A 22616-nucleotide genomic window follows, 5' to 3' on the forward strand; every position below is an offset into this window, starting at 1 on the left:
CTCAGAGAGGGTGCAGAATGTTCTCACGGGGGAGAGGGGCCAGCAGGAGGTTATTGTCCACATTGGAACCAACGACATTGGAAGGAAAAAGGTTGAGAGTCTGAAGGGAGATTACAGAGAGTTAGGTAGTCCTCAAGGGTATTAATATCTGGATTACTCCCAGTGCTACGAGCTAGTGAGGACAGGAATAGGAGGATAGAGCAGATGAATGCATGGCTGAGGAGCAGGTGTATGGGAGAAGGGTTCACATTTTTGGATCATTAGATTCTCTTTTGGGGTAGAAGTGACCTGTACAAGAAGGACGGATTGCATCTAAATTGAAAGGGGACTAATATACTGGGAGGGAAATTTGCTAGAACTGCTTGGGAGGATTTAAACTAGTAAGGTGGCGGGGGGGGGGGGGGGTAGGTGGGACCCAGGGAGATAGTGAGGAAAAAGATCGATCTGAGATAGGTACAGCTGAGAACTGAAGTGAGTCAAACAATCAGGGAAGGCAGGGACAAGGTAGGACTAATAAATTCAATTGCTTTTATTTCAATGCAAGGGGCCTAACCAGGAAGGCAGATGAACTCCGAGCATGGTTAGGAACATGGGACTGGGATATCATAGCAATTATGGAAACATGGCTCAGGGATGGGCAGGACTGGCAGCTGAATGTTCCAGGATACAAATGCTACAGGAAGGATAGAAAGGGAGGCAAAAGAGGAGGGGGAGTGGCATTTTTGATAAGGGATAGCATTACAGCTGTGCTGAGGGAGGATATTCCTGGAAATAAATCCAGGGAAGTTATTTGGGTGGAACTGAGAAATAAGAAAGGGATGATCACGTTATTGGCATTGACCCCCCAATAGTCAGAGGGAAATTGAGAAACAAACTTGTAAGGAGATCTCAGCTCTCTGTAAGAATAATAGGGTGGTTATGGTAGGGGATTTTAACTTTCAAAACATCAACTGGAACTGCCATAGTGTTAAAGGTTTAGGTGGAGAGGAATTTGTTAAGTGTGTACAGGACAATTTTCTGATTCAGTATGTGGATGTACCTACTAGAGAAGGTGCAAAACTTGACCTACTCTTGGGAAATAAGGCAAGGCAGGTGACTGAGGTGTCAGTGGGAGAGCACTTTGGGGCCAGTGACCATAATTCTGTTTGTTTTAAAATAGTGATGGAAAAGGATAGACCAGATCTAAAAGTTGAAGTTCTAAATTGGAGAAAGGCCAATTTTGACGGTATTAGGCAAGAACTTTCAAAAGCTGATTGGAGGCGGATGTTCGCAGGTAAAAGGACGGCAGGAAAATGGGAAGCCTTCAGAAATGAGATAACAAGAATCCAGAGAAAGTATATTCCTGTCAGGGTGAAAGGGAAGGCTGGTAGGTATAGGGAATGCTGGATGACTAAAGAAAACGAGGGTTTGGTTAAGAAAAAGAAGGAAGCATATGTCAGGTACAGACAGGATAGAACGAGTGAATCCTTAGAAGAGTATAAAGAAAGTAGGAGTATACTTAAGAGGGAAATCAGGAGGGCAAAACGGGGACATGAGATAGCTTTGGCAAATAGAATTAAGGAAAATCCAAAGGGGTTTTACAAATATATTAAAGGGTAACTAGGGAGAGAATAGGGCCCCTCAAAGATCAGCAAGGCGGCCTTTCCCAAAGAAAATGGGAGAGATACTAAATGAACATTTTGCATCAGTATTTACTGTGGAAAAGGATATGGAAGATATAGACTGTAGGGAAATAGATGGTGACATCTTGCAAAATGTCCACATTACAGAGGAGGAAGTGCTGGATGTCTTGAAATGGTTAAAGGTAGATAAATCCCCAGGACCTGATCAGGTGTACCCGAGAACTCTGTGGGAAGCAAGAGAAGTGATTGCTGAGCCTCTTGCTGAGATATTTGTATCATCAATAGTCACAGGTGAGGTGCCAGAAGACTGGAGGTTGGCAAACGTGGTGCCACTGTTGAAGAAGGGTGGTAAGGACAAGCCAGGGAACTATAGACCAGTGACCCTAACCTCGGTGGTGGGCAAGTTATTGGAGGGAATCCTGAAGGACAGGATGTACATGTATTTGGAAAGGCAAAGACTGATTCAGGATAGTCAACATGACTTTGTGCGTGGGAAATCATGTCTCACAAACTTGATTGAGTTTTTTGATGAAGTAACAAATAAGATTGATGAGGGCAGAGCAGTAGATGTGATCTATATGGACTTCAGTAAGGCATTCGACAAGGTTCCCCATGGGAGACTGATTAGCAAGGTTAGATCTCATGGAATACAGGGAGAACTAGCCATTTGGATACAGAACTGGCTCAAAGGTAGAAGCCAGAGGGTGGTGGTGGAGGGTTGTTTTTCAGACTGGAGGCCTGTGACCAATGGAATGCCACAAGGATCGGTGCTAGGCCCTCTACTTTTTGTCATTTACATAATTGATTTGGATGTGAGCATGAGAGGTACAGTTAGTAAGTTTGCAGATGACACCAAAATTGGAGGTGTAGTGGACAGCGAAGAGGGTTACCTCAGATTACAACAGGATCTTGACCAGTTGGGCCAATGGGCTGAGAAGTGGCAGATGGAGTTTAATTCAGATAAATGCGAGGTGCTGCATTTTGAGAAAGCAAATCTTAGCAGGACGTATACACTTAATGGTAAGGTCCTAGGGAGTGTTGCTGAACAAAGAGACCTTGGAGTGCAGGTTCATAGCTCCTTGAAAGTGGAGTCACAGGTAGATAGGATAGTGAAGAAGGCGTTTGGTATGCTTTCCTTTATTGGTCAGAGTATTGAGTACAGGAGTTGGGAGGTCATGTTGCAGCTGTACAGGACATTGGTTGAGCCACTGTTGAAATATCGGAAAGATGTTGTGAAATTTGAAAGGGTTCAGAAAAGATTTACAAGGATGTTGCCAGGGTTGGAGGATCTGAGCTACAGGGAGAGGCTGAACAGGCTGGGGCTGTTTTCCCTGGAGTGTCAGAGGCTGAGGGGTGACCTTATAGAGGTTTACAAAATTATGAGGGGCATGGATAGGATAAATAGTCTTTTCCCTGGGGTTGTGGAGTCCCGAACTAGAGGGCATAGGTTTAGGATGAGAGGGGAAAGATATCAAAGAGACCTAAGGGGCAACTTTTTCACGCAGAGGGTGGTATGTGTATGGAACGAGCTGCCAGAGGATGTGTTGGAGGCTGGTACAGTTGCAACATTTAAGAGGCATTTGGATTGGTATATGAATAGGAAGGGTTTGGAGGGATATGGGCCGGGTGCTGGCAGGTGGGACTAGATTGGGTTAGGATATCTGGTCGGCATGGACGGGTTGGACCAAAAGGATCTGTTTCCATGCTGTACATCTCTATGACTCTATGTTGAAGTGGTCTCATTACTAGCTATAAGACCATGACTTATTTGATTGAGTCACACCTTAGCAGTTTAAATCTCATGAATTGTGACTGGACAAAATCTGTGCATTCTGGTAATTCTGTCACTGCCAGACCTTTGATATTCATCAGGCGAAAAATTTTGGGGAGCCAAGATGGCCTTGCTTATTGATGCTGTAGTGTTATTCTGTCATTGGACAGAATTGGTGATTGGTTATGCCCTGTGAAATTGTTTAGTGCAGGTTTTTTGATAAAGTGCCACTGGGTGCGATGTAGGTCATTAGGACTTCCAGGACATTCCCTACCTGCCTGCTTGTTCTGAACTTGCAGTCTGACCCCCCACTTTGAACATGCTATCTAGATAATTCTCTGCCACACTTATGCTTTGTAGTGAATCCAAGCTTGAAACGTAGAGCTCAAGCTTGTGCAACTAGTGACACTCCCCACACATTAGCTTGCCTGTGTCGTGGGAAGTGTCCACAGCTTCCGAAATGCCACACGACCGACATTCCACTTGACTGAACTATCTTGCTATGCCTTAACCTTAAACTTTTAAGTCACTTCATGTCTCATAACTTACCTTAACCTTACTCTGGTACTATTAAGTAAAATGTCACCAGAGTCCTACTGGACTATAGGGCTGCTCTTGCATTAAAGAGAGAAACGACTACTGGCATTTAATTTGACAGTCACTGCACCTCAAGCGAGGGGAGAAGTTGAGAAAGAAAATCCTACATGGTAACCTCAGTTGGTGCAGGAATTGAACCCAGCTTCTTGACATCACTCTGCATTGCAAACCAGCTATCCATTTGACCTTCACTATTAAGTATAAACTGGAGATGAGTAGAACGTATCAATTCTTTGCCCTTATAATAAATTAGCTGCTTCTTGTGTGCCTACAAATCCTTTCTTTTCTTTTACTAGTTTATAAGTTTTCAATATTTAAAATTACTGCAGTTGAAAGACAGACCCCAACAACCAATCGACTCATGAGTTCCATCTGATGTCACCATTAGACATTATTCCAAACTGCGCTGCCCTGAAACACGGTCCTACACAGGTCCGGTTCCTCTCGCACCCAATACATAAGTGAAAGCCCCAAGCCTCAGCCTTGAAATTAAGTGGGAAATCGAAGTTGAAATGGTGTTGTAATAACATCAGTGTTATGGACCAGGCCAGACCCCCTGAAAATATTTCAAGAAGGTCCAACTACTCAGTTTTAAACAAAACAGAATTTATTTACAAACTACTGAATGAAACAAGAACAAATGAGAACCAAATTTTGAATAATTTAACCTATTTGAAAACCTAATCGATTCTATTGCAACTTAATGATGCTGTTCCAAATACTTGCAACATCTGCATAAACACCCCTTGGCAAAAAGGTAAATTCAAACACAGCTTCTTACAGGAGGGACGTCAGCGAAATAGAAAGAGAGAGGATCAGCATGGAATTGCTTCTTTGGGTCTCCAGCAGCTTCTCTCGGTTCCCAGCTAAATCTTGACCAGCAGATGCAAAACAAAACAGCTTGCTAAAACCAAACCAAACCCTGAACTGGGAGAACTGACCTTTCATTGTACAAGTGATTTAAAACAAATCACTTAAAAGCTTTCTCAAGTAGATATTTCCATACATATTGGAACCTCTGTCTTTACGACCCCTCTGAAAAGAAAACAAGGACAGAATACCTTATTACAAGAGCATCATCATCACATCAGCCATGATCTTACTAAATAGCACAGATATTTTGAGAGGCTATATATGACCAAATGTTTCTATTTCTTATTGTCATGATGATGCAATACTCAGGGCATGCTGGGTTGCTTATAGTTGCAGTCGTTCAGCTAAGACAATAACCCGAAACTCTATCCATTCTTCCACTTGAAGGTAAAATGTCCCATTGAATTATTATAAAGAAGAGTATTAGAATTCTGCTAAATGTCCTGATCAATATTGTGTCTTATCCAGCATGACTGAAACTAAATTACTTGGTTATTGTGATGATATTGTTGTTTTTGTGTGAGTTTGCTGTGAAAAATAGACTGTCAGGAATGTACAGTTGAATCCTGACTTTACAGACGTATTATACAAATGCAAATCTGTCTTTGAGTCAAATGAAGAAAAACACAAAGCGAAACAATGCTTTTAAGTTGTATCATAACATTTCATAGCTAAATGCAGAGAGGCATATTTCCAGTACTATCTGAGATATGAGATTTTGAGTATGAACAAAAACCAGAAGACTAAAAGATTTCAGCTGCAGCTGTTTTCTACTAGCTGTTTTGAGCTTAGGGACAGATTGCGTGTCTTCATTATTTCTGCTAGACACTATACCTCAAAGGATGAAATTAAGTATTTTACAACATTGATGAAAAAGAGGTCCCTTTTGATATACAAACATGCTTCAGTTTCAGTCCCATCTGAACAATTGAATATTGAACTGAATAAAAATTGAAAGAACTCAAAAACAGAAGTACAATTTGATGGAAAAGCAATTGCCTCAGCTCTGAGGAAGGGTCACATGACCTGAAATGTTAACCTGATTTCTCTCCACTGATGCTGCCAGACTCTCTGAGCTTTTCCAGCAATTTCTATTTTTATCACTGAATACTGAACTACCTAGTTAGTAGGATTTCAAAAGGAAAACTAGTTTAATTTCCAATGCCAAATGAGTTGATATTAGCACATTCCCTGAAAACTGTACATTGTAATCTAAGTTGAGTACACAGAGTTAAGAACGAACAAAATGCCTGTGGGTAGAAGTAATACCTTGTAGCACAGCTGTCCATTTTTTAAGATAGTTAACTGAATAACAGTTTTAAAGGTGTTTTTGGATTTGGGCTACATGTCATGTTGCTGATTTAAGAAGATCATCAAATAAAATTATAACTGGAGAATAAACAATTAAAAATTCCAAAACAAAGCAATTTAAAAGTGCTTTTTGATGCTTGGTTGCAATGCCTTATTCTCAAAATGAAGTTTTAAATCCCTCACAAAAATTAACCTGTAAGGGACGACTGTTGATCTCACAAAGTAAGTTTGCAGCTACCAAAAGTGAGGTTCTGTTATTTCTTACAGATGATGAGTGCCCTAAAGTCTTTAAGAAACAGTGCTGCAAAGAAAAGAGCTAAACTGAGTAACAGTGCATCTGATGTTGAGAGTCCAGACTCAGCCCTCAAATTGGAACATTGTGTGGATCCCACATCACGTACTTCATCGCCTTATGCAAGCACTTACAGTGAAAGTGATGTTTACAGCCAGGAGTCTTTGACATCACCATTGCCTTACAGCCCTTGTGGCAAGAAAATAATGTAAGTATTAACAATAGTTTTCAGTACTTCTGAGTTCTCAGTATCTGCACTGTGAATCTAATGATACAGATACACTGAAATTCATCCATTTTTCCAAGGATATTTTTAGTGGTCAAAAGTTAATATCTAAAATATTCCCACATACAATAAAAACATGGTCACTATTTTCTTGCACTTTATCTATCTAATTTCACCCTTCAAACATATCTTATTTTCTTTATTCATTTCTTTTCCTAGTTTCTAATTAAGCTTAAATAATTTAGTGAAAAGGTTTAAATTTTGTAATAGATTTTCTGTTGCATTAACAACAGCATTAATAAAAACAGAAGTTACAGGAAAAGCTCAGCAGGAATGGCAGCATCTGTGAAGAGAAATCAGAGTGAACATTTTGGGTCCGGTGACCGTTCCTCAGTTCTCAGGAGGAGTCACCAGACCTGAAACATTAACTCTGATATTCTCTTCACAGATGCTGCCAGACCTGTTGAGCTTTTCCAGCAATTTCTCTTTTTGTTTCTGATTTACAGCATCCGCAGTTCCTTTTGGTTTTTCTGTGCATTTAACTGGATATCTCTCCTCCCAGTTTCCCAGGAGCACTGAGGCACTTGTACTAATCATTGCAGCTGTCCAGTTGAATTAAGTTCATTTAATGAAACATGCACAATCTTCCTGGTTTAATTTCAGATTCAATTCAACATAGTGGATACTCTGACATTACTTAAATGGGCCTTACTGCAGTCTGCTCTTCAAGTCTTTCTATTGGTCACTGCTTTATTTGTATTTTGCTTGATAACCTTGTTTTCCTTTTTTACTTTCTCTCCAGTTTCATTATTTTATCATGACCTCAGTCTCTAGTTTTGCAAAAATTCTCTGACCAGTTTATCATGACCATGAAATGCTGTGGCTACCATGGTAATGTAGTGATTTATAACCATGTTTAAATGGTTTTAAATTCGCACCAATCATTTTATTTGTTGTGGGTTTGAGTATACCTATATATTTTCAATTTTTTGTGTTGATCTTTCAAACTCTTTGATGTGCTTGATTGTGATTTCAATAGGTCTGATGGTTGTTCCCAATTAGGATTTAAATTACGCCATGGTCAAATACCATCAGGAAAGGCAAGGCCTTCTCCAGCAGAATATAGCTCCGTGTCAGGTACCACTTGTTAAAATTTGTTATGTATTTGCTTGATAAGCCAAAGATGTGATATTGTTTTAAAATGTTTTTATTACACTACTTTTTAAAGCATGCTCATTGGTGACTCAAAAAACTATTATTTTGTAATGTATATATTAATGATGTTCCTGTTTTTAGAAACTTAGTCCCTTGTTAAAATTAAGCTTTTACATTCTGTAGAATTTTGTAGTCCACTGAAGCTGATGTAATGTACAATCAGGTGACGGTAAATCGGACCCAACTCAAACATCCCCTGCATCTGCTCAACAGCTTAGGTTACAATTAAGTTCCAATTCATTAGTCTTTTGGTGTGGATATGTATCTTTACTAATCTCATTTCTAGTTTACATTTTTTTTTGCCTCCTATAATGGGCAGGTAATGGCATAGTGGTAATGCCACTGGACCCCAAACTAATGATTCAGTGACATAAGTCTGAATTCTACCATAGATATTGGGGAAATTTGATTTGAATACTCTTGATATATCCTGTCCCACCATCGGGATAAATCCATCAGAAGTGGCAGCACAGTGATATACACTTGAGAGAGAGAGGGAGTTGCGCTTGGAGTCCTCGAGATTGACCCTGCACCCATGAGGTCTCATAGCGTCAGGTGGAAGATGGGCAAGGAAATCTCTTGATTACCACTTACCATCACTGGAGTATTAAGTATTAGTCTTTTATATGAATTGTAGAATATAAATCTTCAGTCTAGAAAATATTAAGCAATTATAATGAAATACAGCCTTGGTGATAACACTCGCATTTTTCTTGGTATTTGAAAATAATTTGGTTACCAGAATGTTTCTTATAGGTTCTTACCTATAACGTATTCTTAGGGTTAGCTTCTGGTTTATAATGTGTGTAAGCAAAATATGCTATAAAGAATGGGTCATAATAGGCAACTATCTCATGACTCTGTGGGGCATGTGAATATGTTGTACCACTTCCATGGAATGCTGCAAGATATTTGTAAGAAAGGAGAAAAGAACCAAGTATTACAAAGAGGGAGCAAAAACCATTTTACAATAATACTGCACTAATAGTACTTTTTTGTTTTGACAGGAATAACTTTCTGTGAAGGAGCAACTTCTGATGTGAGTATTGTTGGTCAACGCATGACTTACGGAAGTGGACTCCCAGATTCTGAAGAGGGGAAACAAATTGAAGTGTCTCACTCCAGTTCTCACTCTAAATTTCAATCCAAAGAGCATCAAAAAAATACAACTAGTAGTAAATCCACAAGAGGTCAGTGTAGTTATTTAAGCAGGATTATTTACATATTGGTTAACAGATGCATAATTTGTAATTATTAATATTGACATGTCTCATAACTGGCCATTTTTGTACAAGCACTTTTTATTTAGTTGTCACTAATTAGATAATTAATCATACTCTGCTTGAGTGTTAAAATAATTAAATATAACAATCTTTGCTTGAATAATAGCATTCTGACAATATTGTTAAATGTGTGCAATTCTTATTCAGGGAACAGCGAAAAATCTTTTTAAAAACAATCTTAAATTGTAGTTATGTGATGAGGTATTTTGTAAAACAACCACAGAGTGGCATCCTCAATTAAAATTTTTTACCTAAGCAATTGTTGCTCATTTTGAAACTTGAAATTTGCTCATCAAAGTTTATTTGGATTTCCATTGGGATGAATTCCACTGCAGTTATAGGCTGTTTTGTGATTTATCAAGTCAAATTTGCACAACCATGTGAATAATTTGTGGTCTGAATGTTGATATATTAGAATGATGCAAATCACAGGTGTAAGTGTAATGACGATTAAGCTAAATGGAGTGATTGATAAGATGTAATTCATGGATCAATTCAATTCAGAAAAGAATAAGCATTTCCTATGGAAAATGAATTAGAGTTCTCCGGAAACATTGAAGAAATAGTATTTCCTTGAAAATAACTCATGCTAACGTTTTGTTCAGGAGAAATGGCAGCTACTTTTGTGAAATTAAAATTGCCTAATTAAAAATCATTTCAAAACGTCATAGAGTCATACAGCATGAAAAAAGACCCCTCAGTCCAACTCATCCATGCTGACCAGGTATCCTAAATTCAGCTAGTCCCATTTGCCTGCATTTGGTTCAAATCCCTCTAAACCTTTCCAATTCGTGTATCTGTCCAAATGTCTTTTAAATGTAATTGTACCCGTCTCTACCACTTCCTCTGGCAGTTCATTCCATACCAGCACCACCCTCTGTTGAAAACATTGCCCCTCAGGTCCCTTTTAAAACTGTCCCCTCTCACCTTAAATCTGTGCCCTCTAGTTTTGGACTCCTCTACCCTTGAAATAGAACTTTGGCTATTCACCCTCTTTATGCCCCTCATGATTTAATAAGCCTGTATAAGGTCACCTGTCAGCATTGGATCTTCCAGGAAAAGAAGTCCAAGCCTAAGAACCTCTCCTTAGAGCTCAAACCTTCCATTCCTAGCAACACCCTTGTAAATGTTTCTCGTACCCTTTCTAGTTTAACAGCATCCTTCCTATAGCAGGGAGACCAGAATTGTTCACGTTATTCTAAAAGTAGCCTAACCAATACCTTGTACAGTCACAAAATGATGTCCCAACTCCTATACTTCATGCTCTGACCAATGAAGGCATGCATGCTAAATGCTTTCTTCACTACCCTGTCTGCCTGCAATGTCACTTTCAAGGAATTATGAACCCGCACCCCTAAGTCCTTCTGTTCAACAACACTCCCCAGGGCCCTACTCTTAACTATGTAAGTCCTGCCCTGGTTTACCTTACCAAAATTCAACATCTTGCACTTAACTAAATTAAACTCCATCTACCAACTTCTCGGCCCTTTGGCCCATCTGATCAAGATCTCATTGCACTCTTAGATAAACTTCTGCACTGTCCACTATATCACCCATTTTGGTGTCATCTGCAAACTTACTAAACATTGCTCCTATACTCTCATCCAAACTGTTGATACAAATGATGAACAACAGTGGACCCAGAATCTATCCCTACGGTATACCATTGGTCACAGACCCCCAGTCCAAATAGCATCCCTCTGACACCACCTTCTACTATCAAGCCAATTTTATATTCAATTGGCTATCTCCCTTTAGATCCCATGTGTTCTAACCTTACTAACCAGTCTCCCATGTGGGAGGCCTTGCTAAAGTCCATGCAAACAAAAGGTGGATATAGTTTAGGAATCTAACTTATTTCAAAAGAAAACATCTCAATAAAAATACTCTGTCAATTCCAATAGCCAGAGGGCCTTTTCTGTGCTGTATGAATTTGGAAGTACAGAAAATTGGAAATGACACGACTTTTGTGGTCGCTATTGTTGCTGCAGACTCGAAAGGCCCAATGGCCTTTTCTGTGCTGTATAAATCTATGAATACTGTTGCTTTGAAAGACGTATATCAATTTCTGCTTAATCTTGGCATTGATTTTATAAAGAATTTAACAGTCCTGAAAGTTATCTCTACTCTTTCAAATTTGTAAGTTTGTCCCTTTTTGATCATTGCATTGTTGGGTACCCAAGTAATATTCTGTTGAGTTCAATATCACCATAGGAGTTGTCTAAAGCAGACTGAGAAAGTAGACTAAGGGGATAGTCAATAGATGAGCAGTGGCAGACATTAAAGGGGATATTTCATAACACTCAGCAAAAATTTATTCAGATCAAAAAATACAAATTGACAATGAACAAGGTGGTGAAGGAAGATATCCAATCCATAAGTAAAAGATATAGGCACAGGTGTCAGCTTTTCAGCCCCTCAAGCCTGCTTAGGTATTCAATAAGATCACAGCTAATCCAATACTCTCAACATCCACTTTTCTTCCCTTTGCCCATAATTCTTGATTCCCCAAGCATCTATCTATCTCAGCCTTAAATATGCACAAGGACTGTGCCCCCACAGCTCCCTATGGCAAGGAGTCCCAAAGATTCACAACCCTGTAAGAGAAGAAATTCCTCCTTATTTCACACTTAAATTTGTGCCCCTTGATATTTCAAGACTATGCCTTCTGGTCCTAGACTCCCATGGTGGGAAACATCTTCATGTATTTACCCTGTCAAGCTCCTTAAGACTCCTACATGTCTCAATATGATCACCTCTTATTCTTCTGAGTTCCAAAGAGTAGAGTTCCAACCTGTTTAACAAAATCAGAAATTGCTGGAAAAGCTCAACAGGTCTGGCAGCATCTGTGCAGAGAAATCAAAGTTAATGTTTTGGGTCCGGTGATCCTTCCTCAGCACTTGTTGGAGAGGAGAGTAGAACTTCTTCAAAGTGGGCATGCTGAGAAGAGAAGTGGCAGTGAATTAAATACTAAATAAAAACTGAAAGAACTGCGGATTCCATCAATCAGAAGCAGAAGCAGAAACAGAAGCAGGAATTGCTGGAAAAGCTCAGCAGGTCTGGCAGCATCTGTGAAAAAAAATCAAAGTTAACATTTCAGAATCTGTTTAACCTTTGCTCATAAGATATCCCTCTATACCAGGGATCATTGTAGTGAACCTTCTCTGAACTGACTCCAATAAAATATTTTCTTTAATCAGTGTTTCAGATTTGGTTCACTGGCATCTTGTGCAGTTGTAGCAAGACTTCCCTACTCTTATACTCTGGCTGCCTTAAAATGAGGGCTAATAGTCCATTAGTCAAAACATTCCAGTAATCAAAATTTTAAGTTTTACAATGTGACCAAAACTAAGTGTAGTGTAGGCTAGAGCTTTGGGATTTCTTTTTAGGACCCAGCAGCAGGTGACAAAAAAAGCTAATAAATAGAGGAAACTGTTTATGAAAGTAAATTGGCCATACACATGAAAACAAATGGCAAGACTTTCTAAGGGTATATAAAAAGAAACAGTAGTTAAAGTGAGGTATGGGACTCTTGAAGGATGTGAACTGGAAAATTGATAGAAGGGAACAGGGAAATGGCAGATAATCTAAACATTAGTCTTCTCATTGGAAGACACTGTAAACATCCCAAAGATATCAAATAAGCAAGGTGCAAATGGAGGACAGGTCTTGTAACAGTCTCTATCGCAGTGGACAAAGTATTTGACAAGCTAATGGCAATGAATGCAGATGAGTCATCAGTATCTCATTGAGGATTGGTTAACACAGAGTAGGAATTAATGTGTGTATCTGGTTGGAAATATGCAACTAGAGGCGTGCCACAAGGATCAATCATCTGACCTTGATTATTTGCTATCTATAGTATTGGCTTGGAGGAGGGGACAGAGTGTAATGCATTCAAATATGCTAATAATTCGAAAATAAATGGGAGGGCACGTTGTGATGAGGACACAAGGAAGCTGCAAGAGAATACAAGTAGGTTGAGTGAGTAGGCAAAAAAAAGTGTCAGATGGAGTTTAATATTGTGATGTGAAATGTGAGGTCATGCACTTTGCTAGGAAAAATCAAAAGACAGGCTTCTATATAAATGGAGAAAGATTGCAAAGAATTGCTACACAGAGGGATCTGGTTGTTCTTCTGCATGAATCATAAGCATGCATGTGCAACAAGTAATTAAGAAGGCAATGGAAATTTGGTTTGTATTGCTAGGGTTTTGGAGTTTGAAAATAATGATGTCTTGTTACAACTGTACAGGATTTTGCTGAAGTACTGTTACAGTTTTGGTGCCTAACGGGATTAGGCCTTTATCGATAAGAGTTTAGAAAACTGGGGGTATGATCTTATTAAAACATACAGGATTCTTATGGAACTTTGGCAGATATCGAGAAGATGTTTTGACTAGTGAAGAAATCTCAAACTAAAGGACCTAGCTACAGAATAAGGGGACATTCATTTTAAACAGACGTAGCGAAGTGAGGGTAGCGAACATCTGGAATTCTCTATTCCAGAGAGTTGAGGAGGCTAGATCACTGAAAGTATTTAAAGATGAGATATATGGATTTTTGAAATTTGTTTATGTTCACACTTGAAAGAAGATAGTGTAATTTATTGAAGGGGTTTTATTGGCAAACTGGAAGTGCAAAACTTGGACATTTTCACTGAGATCATTGATAGTTCTAGGAAAGTTTTTCCACACAGCTTATGGAGGAGCACTGAGTAACAGACTGCAGCTTCCAGACTGCCATGCTAATATCTGTAAATTATAGTCAATTTCAGAGGGGCAATGAAATGAGCCATTAGTCAACCTTGCTTCCACAACCACCTTAAAATTGTGCCCCTTGGTTGGCTAAGCTACCAATCAAAGCAATCATGTTCATAAAGGAGTCTTTTCTTCTCCCCATTTTATACCCCTTCCACAGTCACATCCTCTAAATCTCAGTATGAGAGTCCGTGATCTATATTAAATTGGTTATCCGAAAACCCTGTTCGTAATGCTTACAGATCAGGAGCTGATGAAACTAATAATTGCCGTATTTCTTTCCATTACAACACTGATTTCATTGCTGTGAAACATTCTGAAACATCCTACAACTGTAAAAGACCTTGTGTATGCAAGTTACTGTTTTCAATTTAACTAACAAGTAACTGTTTTAGGACCGACAGGATCCACCTTTAGTATGCAGCAGGCGAACAACCATGATGCTGGAAATAGGTTCTCTGAGGACTCTGTCATCATTGTAGGAAAAGGTAGGTTTATTGACCATTTGTCCTTTTCCTTGTTCTCCATGTGTCGTGATGAAAAGCCTCTGAATTCTATTTAGTGAGAATCCTGCATTGCATAGAATGGCAGAGCTCTGCAGGATTCCCCACATTATTAATAAATAAACATCTGTAATTCTATAAAATTCTTATGTTCATTCTTTTAGTGGTACTGTAATATTTTTGTACTGCTATTTATAAAACAATAGAATTAGACATTGCATATTTGAAAACAAGGTAGCACTTTGCCATTTTTTTTTGCTTTCTTTCCATAAGGAGTCTTTGGCAGTCCTCAGTCAGTTCCATTAGCAAACAGCCAAGCCATTATCTCATCTCTTGACAAGGATGAAATGGGTGACCGAAAACAAACAATGGATCCTCCTTCGGGAGTCTATGGAAGAGCTGTACCTCAGAGTTGTCAACCTGGATTTGATGGTTCAGAGAATGAGAAAGAGGTAATGCTACAATAACACTTTCAACAGGAGGTGATCAGGTTTAAAACAAAAGAGATGGTAAGCAAGTGAAGTCTTAGGATGTTAATAAGTTTCTTGATGGTACAGGACTTTAGAATTGCTGAAGAAAGAAACACATTCAAGATTTTCATTTTGCACTCATAAAGGCAGAAGCACAAATGGAAACTTCAGAAGGAGCAATAGTAAAGGCTGCATGAGAAAGACTGCTTTTTTTGGCAAGTTGAATGGTTTAAAGGTGTTATCTTGTTTGACAACACCTAAGCCAATCAAAGTTGACTTAGCAATCTTGCCATGAAATATAGTTCATTTTTAAAAATTCATTCACAGGCTGAGGGCATCGCTGTCTGGATGCATATTTATTGCCCATCCCTAATTGCTGACAGCACAGTTAAGAGACAACCACAGTTAAGAGCTTTGGGTTTGGAGTCACATGTAGACCAGATCAGGTAAGGATGGCAGTTTCCTTCCCAAAAGGATATTAGTGAACTGCAGGTGTTTACAACAATGAATTCATGGTCGTCTTTGACCATAGACTTTTGATTCCAGATTTTCTTTTTGTTGAATTCAAATTTCACCATTTGCCATGGTGGGATTTGAACTTGGGTCCCCAGGCTAACAGTCTAGTGATAACACCACTAGGCCAACGTTTCCCCTTCTGATTTGTTTGTTGCTTCCTTTGAAACTTGGCATCTTTTTATCTGTCCTGATGAGTGCAAGATGAAAAATATCAAGAATCTGTTTTTGCAGACATATTATAGTATAAGTTACAGTATTGTCAAGAGTGAACTCTTCTGATTTGTACATACAGAGTAACACACATTGCTGTTTTAAAAGACCCATCCAGAGAAACTTTTATATGAGCTCTTGTCAAGCATTCTCATTTTAGCTTTGTTTCAGGGCTAAGTTAACTCGATTACTGTATTAATATGCCACAATCTCAATTTCAGAACAGTCATTATGTATAGGTTACACTTGTTATTCATTTGATTCAGTTTTATGTCGCAAAATTATGATCATAGTGAATTTATTTGAGACTAAAATATATTTATGATTACAATATAGTGAGCAGAGTGACACAACTTACATTCAATCTGTGTCAAATAGATTTAAATCAAGTAACTCGGGCAAATTGAAGAAGGTGGCACACCACCACTTTTTCAAGGGCAATCAGAGAAAGCAATAGGTGCTTGCTGTGCCACAAATTTCCACATCCCAGGAATGTATCTTTAAAAAGAGTTAACGCATAATTGTTACAGTCCTGTTAAGGTCTGTTAGCATTTTAGGGAAAATATTTGAGAACACAGTAGTTAACTGACAGAATTATACCACAATATTTTAAATGAAAACAAACTTTGTTGTATATCGGAAAAAAAAGAAATAAGTGCAATTTACTTTCCACTAAACCTGGAAAGATCTCGGCTTATACTCAGTTCTACATTTTACTAACCCTAACCCCCAAATTTGAATTGTTTTTAAGGTTATTACCAGTTTCTTTATCAGAATTTTTTATTACCTTACATTAATGCATTAATCTCCTAAATTTAAAGTCATATTCTAAAACCTATGGATTATAATTTAGATATTCACAAAAGAATTCACAATACATGATACATTTTCATGTAAAAGTAATGGTGAAGCTAACATCACTTGTCTTTATTAATTAGCACATGCTAGAGCAACTTAATTGAGAGACAGATGAACGATTAAACATGAATATCCAAGAGTTGCTTTTCAGGTTTCTTTATTAAAAAAGGCATCTCACAGTAGAAAACATCATTGAAGTATATTGAATGAGGTTAAATTGCTGTGTTTGCGCATATGGATTAGAGTCATGGAGATGTACAGCACGGGAACAGACCCTTTGGTCCAAGTCGTCCATGCCGACCAGATATCCCAACCCAATCTAGTCCCACCTGCCAGCACCCAGCCCATACCTATCCAGATGCCTTTTAAATGGATAGGATAAATAGGCAAAGTCTTTTCCCTGGGGATGGGGAGTCCAGAACCAAAGGGCATAGGTTTAGGGTGAGAGGGGAAAGATATAAAAGAGACCTAAGGAGCAACTTTTTCATGCAGAGGGTGGTACGTGTATGGAATGAACTGCCAGAGGATGTGGTGGAGGCTGGTACAATTGCAACATTTAAGAGGCATTTGGATGGGTATATGAATAGGAAGGGTTTGGAGGGATATGGGCCGGGTGCTGGCAGGTGGGACTAGATTGGGTTGGGATATCTGGTCGACATGGACAGGTTGGACCGAAGGGTCTGTTTCCATGCTGTACATCTCTATGACTCTAAATGTTGCAATCGTATTAGCCTCCACCACCTCCTCTGGCAGCTCATTCCATAAACTACTGAAAAAAAATTTAGCCTTATTCTTTCAAGTCCAACTGTTCTTTTAATGCAGTTTTTCTTTACTTTTCTTGTCTATTTTTCCCTCAATTCAATTTTTTCTTTACTCTTTTGCATTTAGTTTTCGGATTTAACATTAAATCAGAGAGGGTGAACTCTCACTTCCTTCTCAGTGCTTGTACTATTTCATTATTCTTCAAGCTGAGTGATGAAGGAGAGCATAACTGCTTGCACTGTCCATTCTGGTACCAGATGCCATGTTTCTCTTAGTGCTGTTATTTGCTTACTCTTTTTCAACTTAACACACCACGAAATAAAAATCCTAATCATGTAAAAGTAATGGTAGTTGCCACTAGATGCTCTATTGCAACACATTGAAATCTACTCTTCGTGGATTATTTACAACTTTATAGTTCTTGGATTACCTCAGAATTTAAATTTTATCATCTAAACCTGCAGCCTTTTTTATTATTTTAAAGTGCACAAATCTGTTGAAAATAGTTTTTTTAATTCTTTCATGGGATGTCAGCATAACTGGCAAGACCAGTAAATGTTGCCCATCCTAATTTCCCTTGAATGGAGTGTTGGCAAGGTCATTGTAGAAGGTAATTAAATGTCAGCAACACTGTTGTGAGTCTGGTGACATATGTAAGCCAGACAGGGAAAGAATGGCTGATTTCCTCCTCCCATAGGACATTCATAGTGCCACTACTACTGGTCACCACTACTGCCTCTACCTTTATATTGCAGATTTATTAAATTAACTTAAATTCCACATGCTGCCACAGTAGGATTTGAACCAGTGTGCCAACAGAATTTGCCTGGGCCTATGGATTATTACTCCAGTGACTTTGCCACTAAATCACTGCGTTATAACGATTATGCAAGATAAAATAACTACTAATTCAGTTGTAACACCTGTGACAAAGCTGCTCCTTTAACAAGGTTATGTTGTCCTTGGTGTTTTTTCAGAGATGTCATAAAAGACGCAGACTAAAAGTCTAAATTGAAGAGTTTTAGGGTCAGTTTGATTATAGATAACAGATACTGCCTCAGAAAACAGGCTTTCAAGTTTTTTGAAAAAAACACTTGTACAATGAAAGGGGAGTAGTCATTTCTCCCAGCTCAGTTTTTATCTGGTCTGGTTTGGTTTTTAACAGGAGTGTTTTGAAACTGCTGGACCGAAGGAAGCAGGTCGAGGCTGGTACTCTCTCTCTCTGACTTCTCTCCTGCAAGACCCTGTGTTGATTTTTCCTTTTGTGCCAAGGGGTGTTTTTGGGGATTGTTGCAAGTATTGGAGCATCATCATTAAGTTGGGACAATCCGTCAGGTTTTTGAATAGGTGAAGTTATTCTGTTCTCTTTTGTTTGTGTTTCATTTGGTAATCTTGTAAACGAATTCTGTTTTGTTTGAAACAAAGTGGTTTGACCAGTGGCATCTCTCCTGGAATATTCACTTTACACCTGCTTAAAACAACTAGCAAGTTAGAGTCTGGGCTACCTTCTTGAAATATTTTGAGGTGTCTGGCTGGTCTATTACACACCCTACTATGAATTTCAAATTTCCAAAAGAATGTAATCTTAGTTTTGGTTTTTTTATTTGACTTAAATATGTGTATATAAATAGTCATAAATTGTCATTGGGTTGTAAAAATAAATGAAGGTTCTGAAAGAATTCATATTTTGTCAAAACATTTTGTCTTCCACTCATCAGTTAATTCACAAGAATATCAACTAAAGGGCAAAACCAACGTTTATTCTGTATGAAAGGAGGGTGCTAATTGGTTGGCAGGTAGACTCTGATTTGCAAAGTTGCGTCAAGGAGGTGGCACTAGTTAATGATGACTGACAGCTAACTTGCCATTCTTTGTTTAATTTTTAAACCAGGGAAGTTAACTCTGATTGTTCAAAGTTAAAAATCACACAACATCAGTTCATAGCACAACAGGTTTATTTGAAAGTACAGGCTTTCGGAGTGCTGCTCCACGCCGGGTAGCTAGTGGGGCAGAATACATAGGACACAGAATTTATAAGCGAAAGATCGAACTGTCATACAAGTGATGCAATGTATTAGATAAAGCTAGATGGCTGTTAAGTCCTGAATTGCTTAGAATGGGGATGCAGGTTTTGATTGATTGATTAATATGTAAATCCCAGAATTTCTTTCAAGTCTCTGCCCCAAGTTAACTTAAGGTTTTATTAGTATATAAAAAAGTGACATCTCAGCTCAGACAATGCATTAAAGGTGTGAGGTTAGACACTGTCTGTATCCCAAATTGAAGTCAGACTGGTTTTATTTCCAAAGTAGGGGAATTTATAAAATGTCACTTTAACTGCCTACACATTGTATGCTTTTTGAACAAAATGGAACATATCTGCAAATGCAAGATTACGGTTTGTTTGTTACGAGAAGCCGAAGATGTATGCTATTTGGTACAATCCACCAGTCTCCGTAACGTACAGCTTACATATATTAGATTAGATTACTTACAGTGTGGAAACAGGCCCTTCGGGCCAACAAGTCCACACCGACCCGCCGAAGCGCAACCCACCCATACCCCTACATTTACCCCTTACCTAACACTACGGGCAATTTAGCATGGCCAATTCACCTGACCCGCACATCTTTGGACTGTGGGAGGAAACCGGAGGACCCGGAGGAAACCCACGCAGACACGGGGAGAATGTGCAAACTCCACACAGTCGCCTGAGGCGGGAATTGAACCCAGGTCTCTGGAGCTGTGAGGCAGCAGTGCTAACCACTGTGCCACCGTGCCGCCCAGTATTGGTATTTGTGTACCACGTTGCTCATTTGTGTGACAGGCAAAACATCTTTTTGACTTGATGACAATATCTTGCCCAAGGGTCTAGCGTGGAATTTGAACCCAAATTATTCTGACTTGGAGCTGACCACTCATTTTGAATTTTATAGTAGCAGTTTGAAAGAGCTAGCTTCACCTGTAGCACAAACCTTTGAGAAACATTACCTTAATCTGAGGTAGACTGCGCATTTTTCAGACCAAGAGGATGGCTTTATGGCTTCATGAATTTACTCAAAATATTGCAAGAAAAGCTCCAGTCAAGGCAGCCATTATCCCTCACTGCTTTTTCCCCAAAAACTCCAAACATGAGAATTTTAAATCGCATTTCTGTAATTGAAATCTTCTGCAGAGTATCAGCTTGATTGTGTTATAATTCTTACCTAAAAGTCAGAAGGTTGTGAACCAGGCTTCATGGCACATACCTCGTCATACGAAAAGATTGCTAAGTTGTCTGAGATACTTCACTTCACTTGAAATGATGACCTTGTACATTATCTAATTGGGATAGTGGATAGTAAAATAAAACAAAACTAGTAATCTAGTCAACATTTCTCTCAGTAAAACCAACCAAAAATTTGTTTTAAATCCTATTGCTTTTTGGGAGACTTATAATATACAAAATAGTTGCTGCATTTACGCAACAAACTATAATTGAACTTAATTGATTGAGACTTGTGTAATGTTCTGAGCCACTGAGGTATGATTAGTCTTGGGCATAGTTCAGTCAGTACACTCAGCTCCAAGTCAGAATAATTTGGGTTCAAATTCCATGCTGGACCCTTGAGCATATAATCCATGCACTTATTATTGAGGAGTGCTGCAATCTGCCCCCTCAAGGTGGATATAAAAAAACCTATAGCCATATTTTGAAAACAGAAAACATTATCCACATTTTCTGTCCAATATTTACCAATATTAACTAACATTACTAAATACAATTCATCTTGTCATTATCATTCTGCTGCTTTCAAACTCACTGCTGCTTTTCTTATATCTCAACAGTGATTATGTTTCAAAAAACACTTGAGGAAGTAACCAAAAACATTGATGAGGACAGAGCAATAGACATTGTTTACATAGACTTTAGTAAAGTCTTTGACTATGTTCTGTATGGTAGACTAAGTTGTAAAGTTAGATCACTTGGGATTCAAGGTGAACTTGCCAATTGAATGCAAAATTGGCTTGACAGTTGGAGACAGAAGGTGATGGTCAAAGATTGTTTTTTGGCCTGGAGGCCTGTGACCAGTATGTTCCACAGTGATCCATACTGGGTCCATTTTTGTTTGTCATTTATGTAAATGATTTGATGAGAATATAGGAGACAAGGTTAGTAAGTTTGTGGATGACACCACAATTTGTGGTATAGTGGACAGTGAAGGAGATTACAATGAGATCTTGATCAATTAGGTCAGTGGGCAGATGGAGTCTAATTTGGATGGATGCAAGATATTACATTTTGGTAAAACAAACAATGATATGGCCCTGGGTAGTGTTGTAGAACAGAGAAACCTAGGGATTCAGGTACATGATTCTTTGAAGTTTGCATCACAGGTATAGGGTGGTTAAGAAGGCGTTTAGCACCCCTTGCATTCATGAGTCTCAGACTTTTCTGTATGGGAGATGGTATGTCATGTTGAGGTTGTACAGGATATTGGTGAGACCTCTTCTGGAGTATTGTGTATAGTTCTGGTCACCCTGTTATAGGAAGGATATTATGAAATTGGAGAGGTTTCAGAAAATAATTTACCATTATGTTGCCGAGAATGGAAGGTTTGAGTTATAAAAATAGGCTAGATAGGCTGTGACTTTTTTCACTGGAGCACAAGAGGTTAAGGGGTGACCTTATAGTCGTTTATAAAATCATGAGGGGCATAGATAAGATAAATAGTTTTGAACCTTAGGGTGGGAGGGTTCAAAACTAGAGGACATATTTTTTAAAGTGAGAGGACAAAGTTTTAAAAAATGGACATGAAGGGGAACATTTTTTTACACAGAGGGTGGTTCATTTGTGGAATGAACTCCCAGAGGAAGTGGTGGATGCAGGTACAGCTACAATATTTAAAAGATATTTACATAAGTAATGAATAGGAAAGATTTAGAGGGATACGGGCCAAACACAGGCAAGTGGGACTAGTTTGGTTTAGGAACATGGTAGGTGTGAATTAGTTGGACTGAAGGGTCTGTTTCCATGCTCTATGACTGTAAATCGTTTGGGATGTCCTGAGGTACAAAGTGCTGGTGAGACCACATCTGGAGTACTGTGCGCAGTTTTGATCCCTTTATTTAAGAAACTATCTTATTTCCTTGGAGTCAGTTCAGATGAGGTTTGCTCGGATGGTCCCTATTATAGAGGAATTTCTTATGAGCGAAGGTTAAATAGATTGGGACTCTCTTCATTAGAATTTAGAAGAATGTAAGGTGGTCGCATTGAACCATATAAGATTCTTAAGAGGCTTGATAGGTTAAATACTGAGATGATGTTTCCTCTCATGGGAGAGTCTAGGACCAGAGGGCATAATCTC

At 38.7% G+C, this 22616-nt stretch overlaps 1 protein-coding gene across 1 annotated transcript in view; it reads left to right on the forward strand.

Annotated features, from left to right (window-relative positions):
- The window catches only part of LOC140476201 (TOG array regulator of axonemal microtubules protein 1), a 167937-nt gene that overhangs the window by 109669 nt on the left and 35652 nt on the right, over positions 1 to 22616 (forward strand). Inside the window, exons 6-10 of the mRNA XM_072568427.1 lie at positions 6442 to 6674; positions 7732 to 7829; positions 8915 to 9097; positions 14345 to 14437; positions 14726 to 14904. Coding sequence (XP_072424528.1) covers positions 6442 to 6674; positions 7732 to 7829; positions 8915 to 9097; positions 14345 to 14437; positions 14726 to 14904 — 786 coding nt within the window. The remainder of the gene's footprint in view (positions 1 to 6441; positions 6675 to 7731; positions 7830 to 8914; positions 9098 to 14344; positions 14438 to 14725; positions 14905 to 22616) is intronic.

The sequence above is a fragment of the Chiloscyllium punctatum genome, chromosome 4 (assembly GCF_047496795.1).
Source record: "Chiloscyllium punctatum isolate Juve2018m chromosome 4, sChiPun1.3, whole genome shotgun sequence".
Taxonomy (NCBI): Eukaryota; Metazoa; Chordata; class Chondrichthyes; order Orectolobiformes; family Hemiscylliidae; genus Chiloscyllium; species Chiloscyllium punctatum.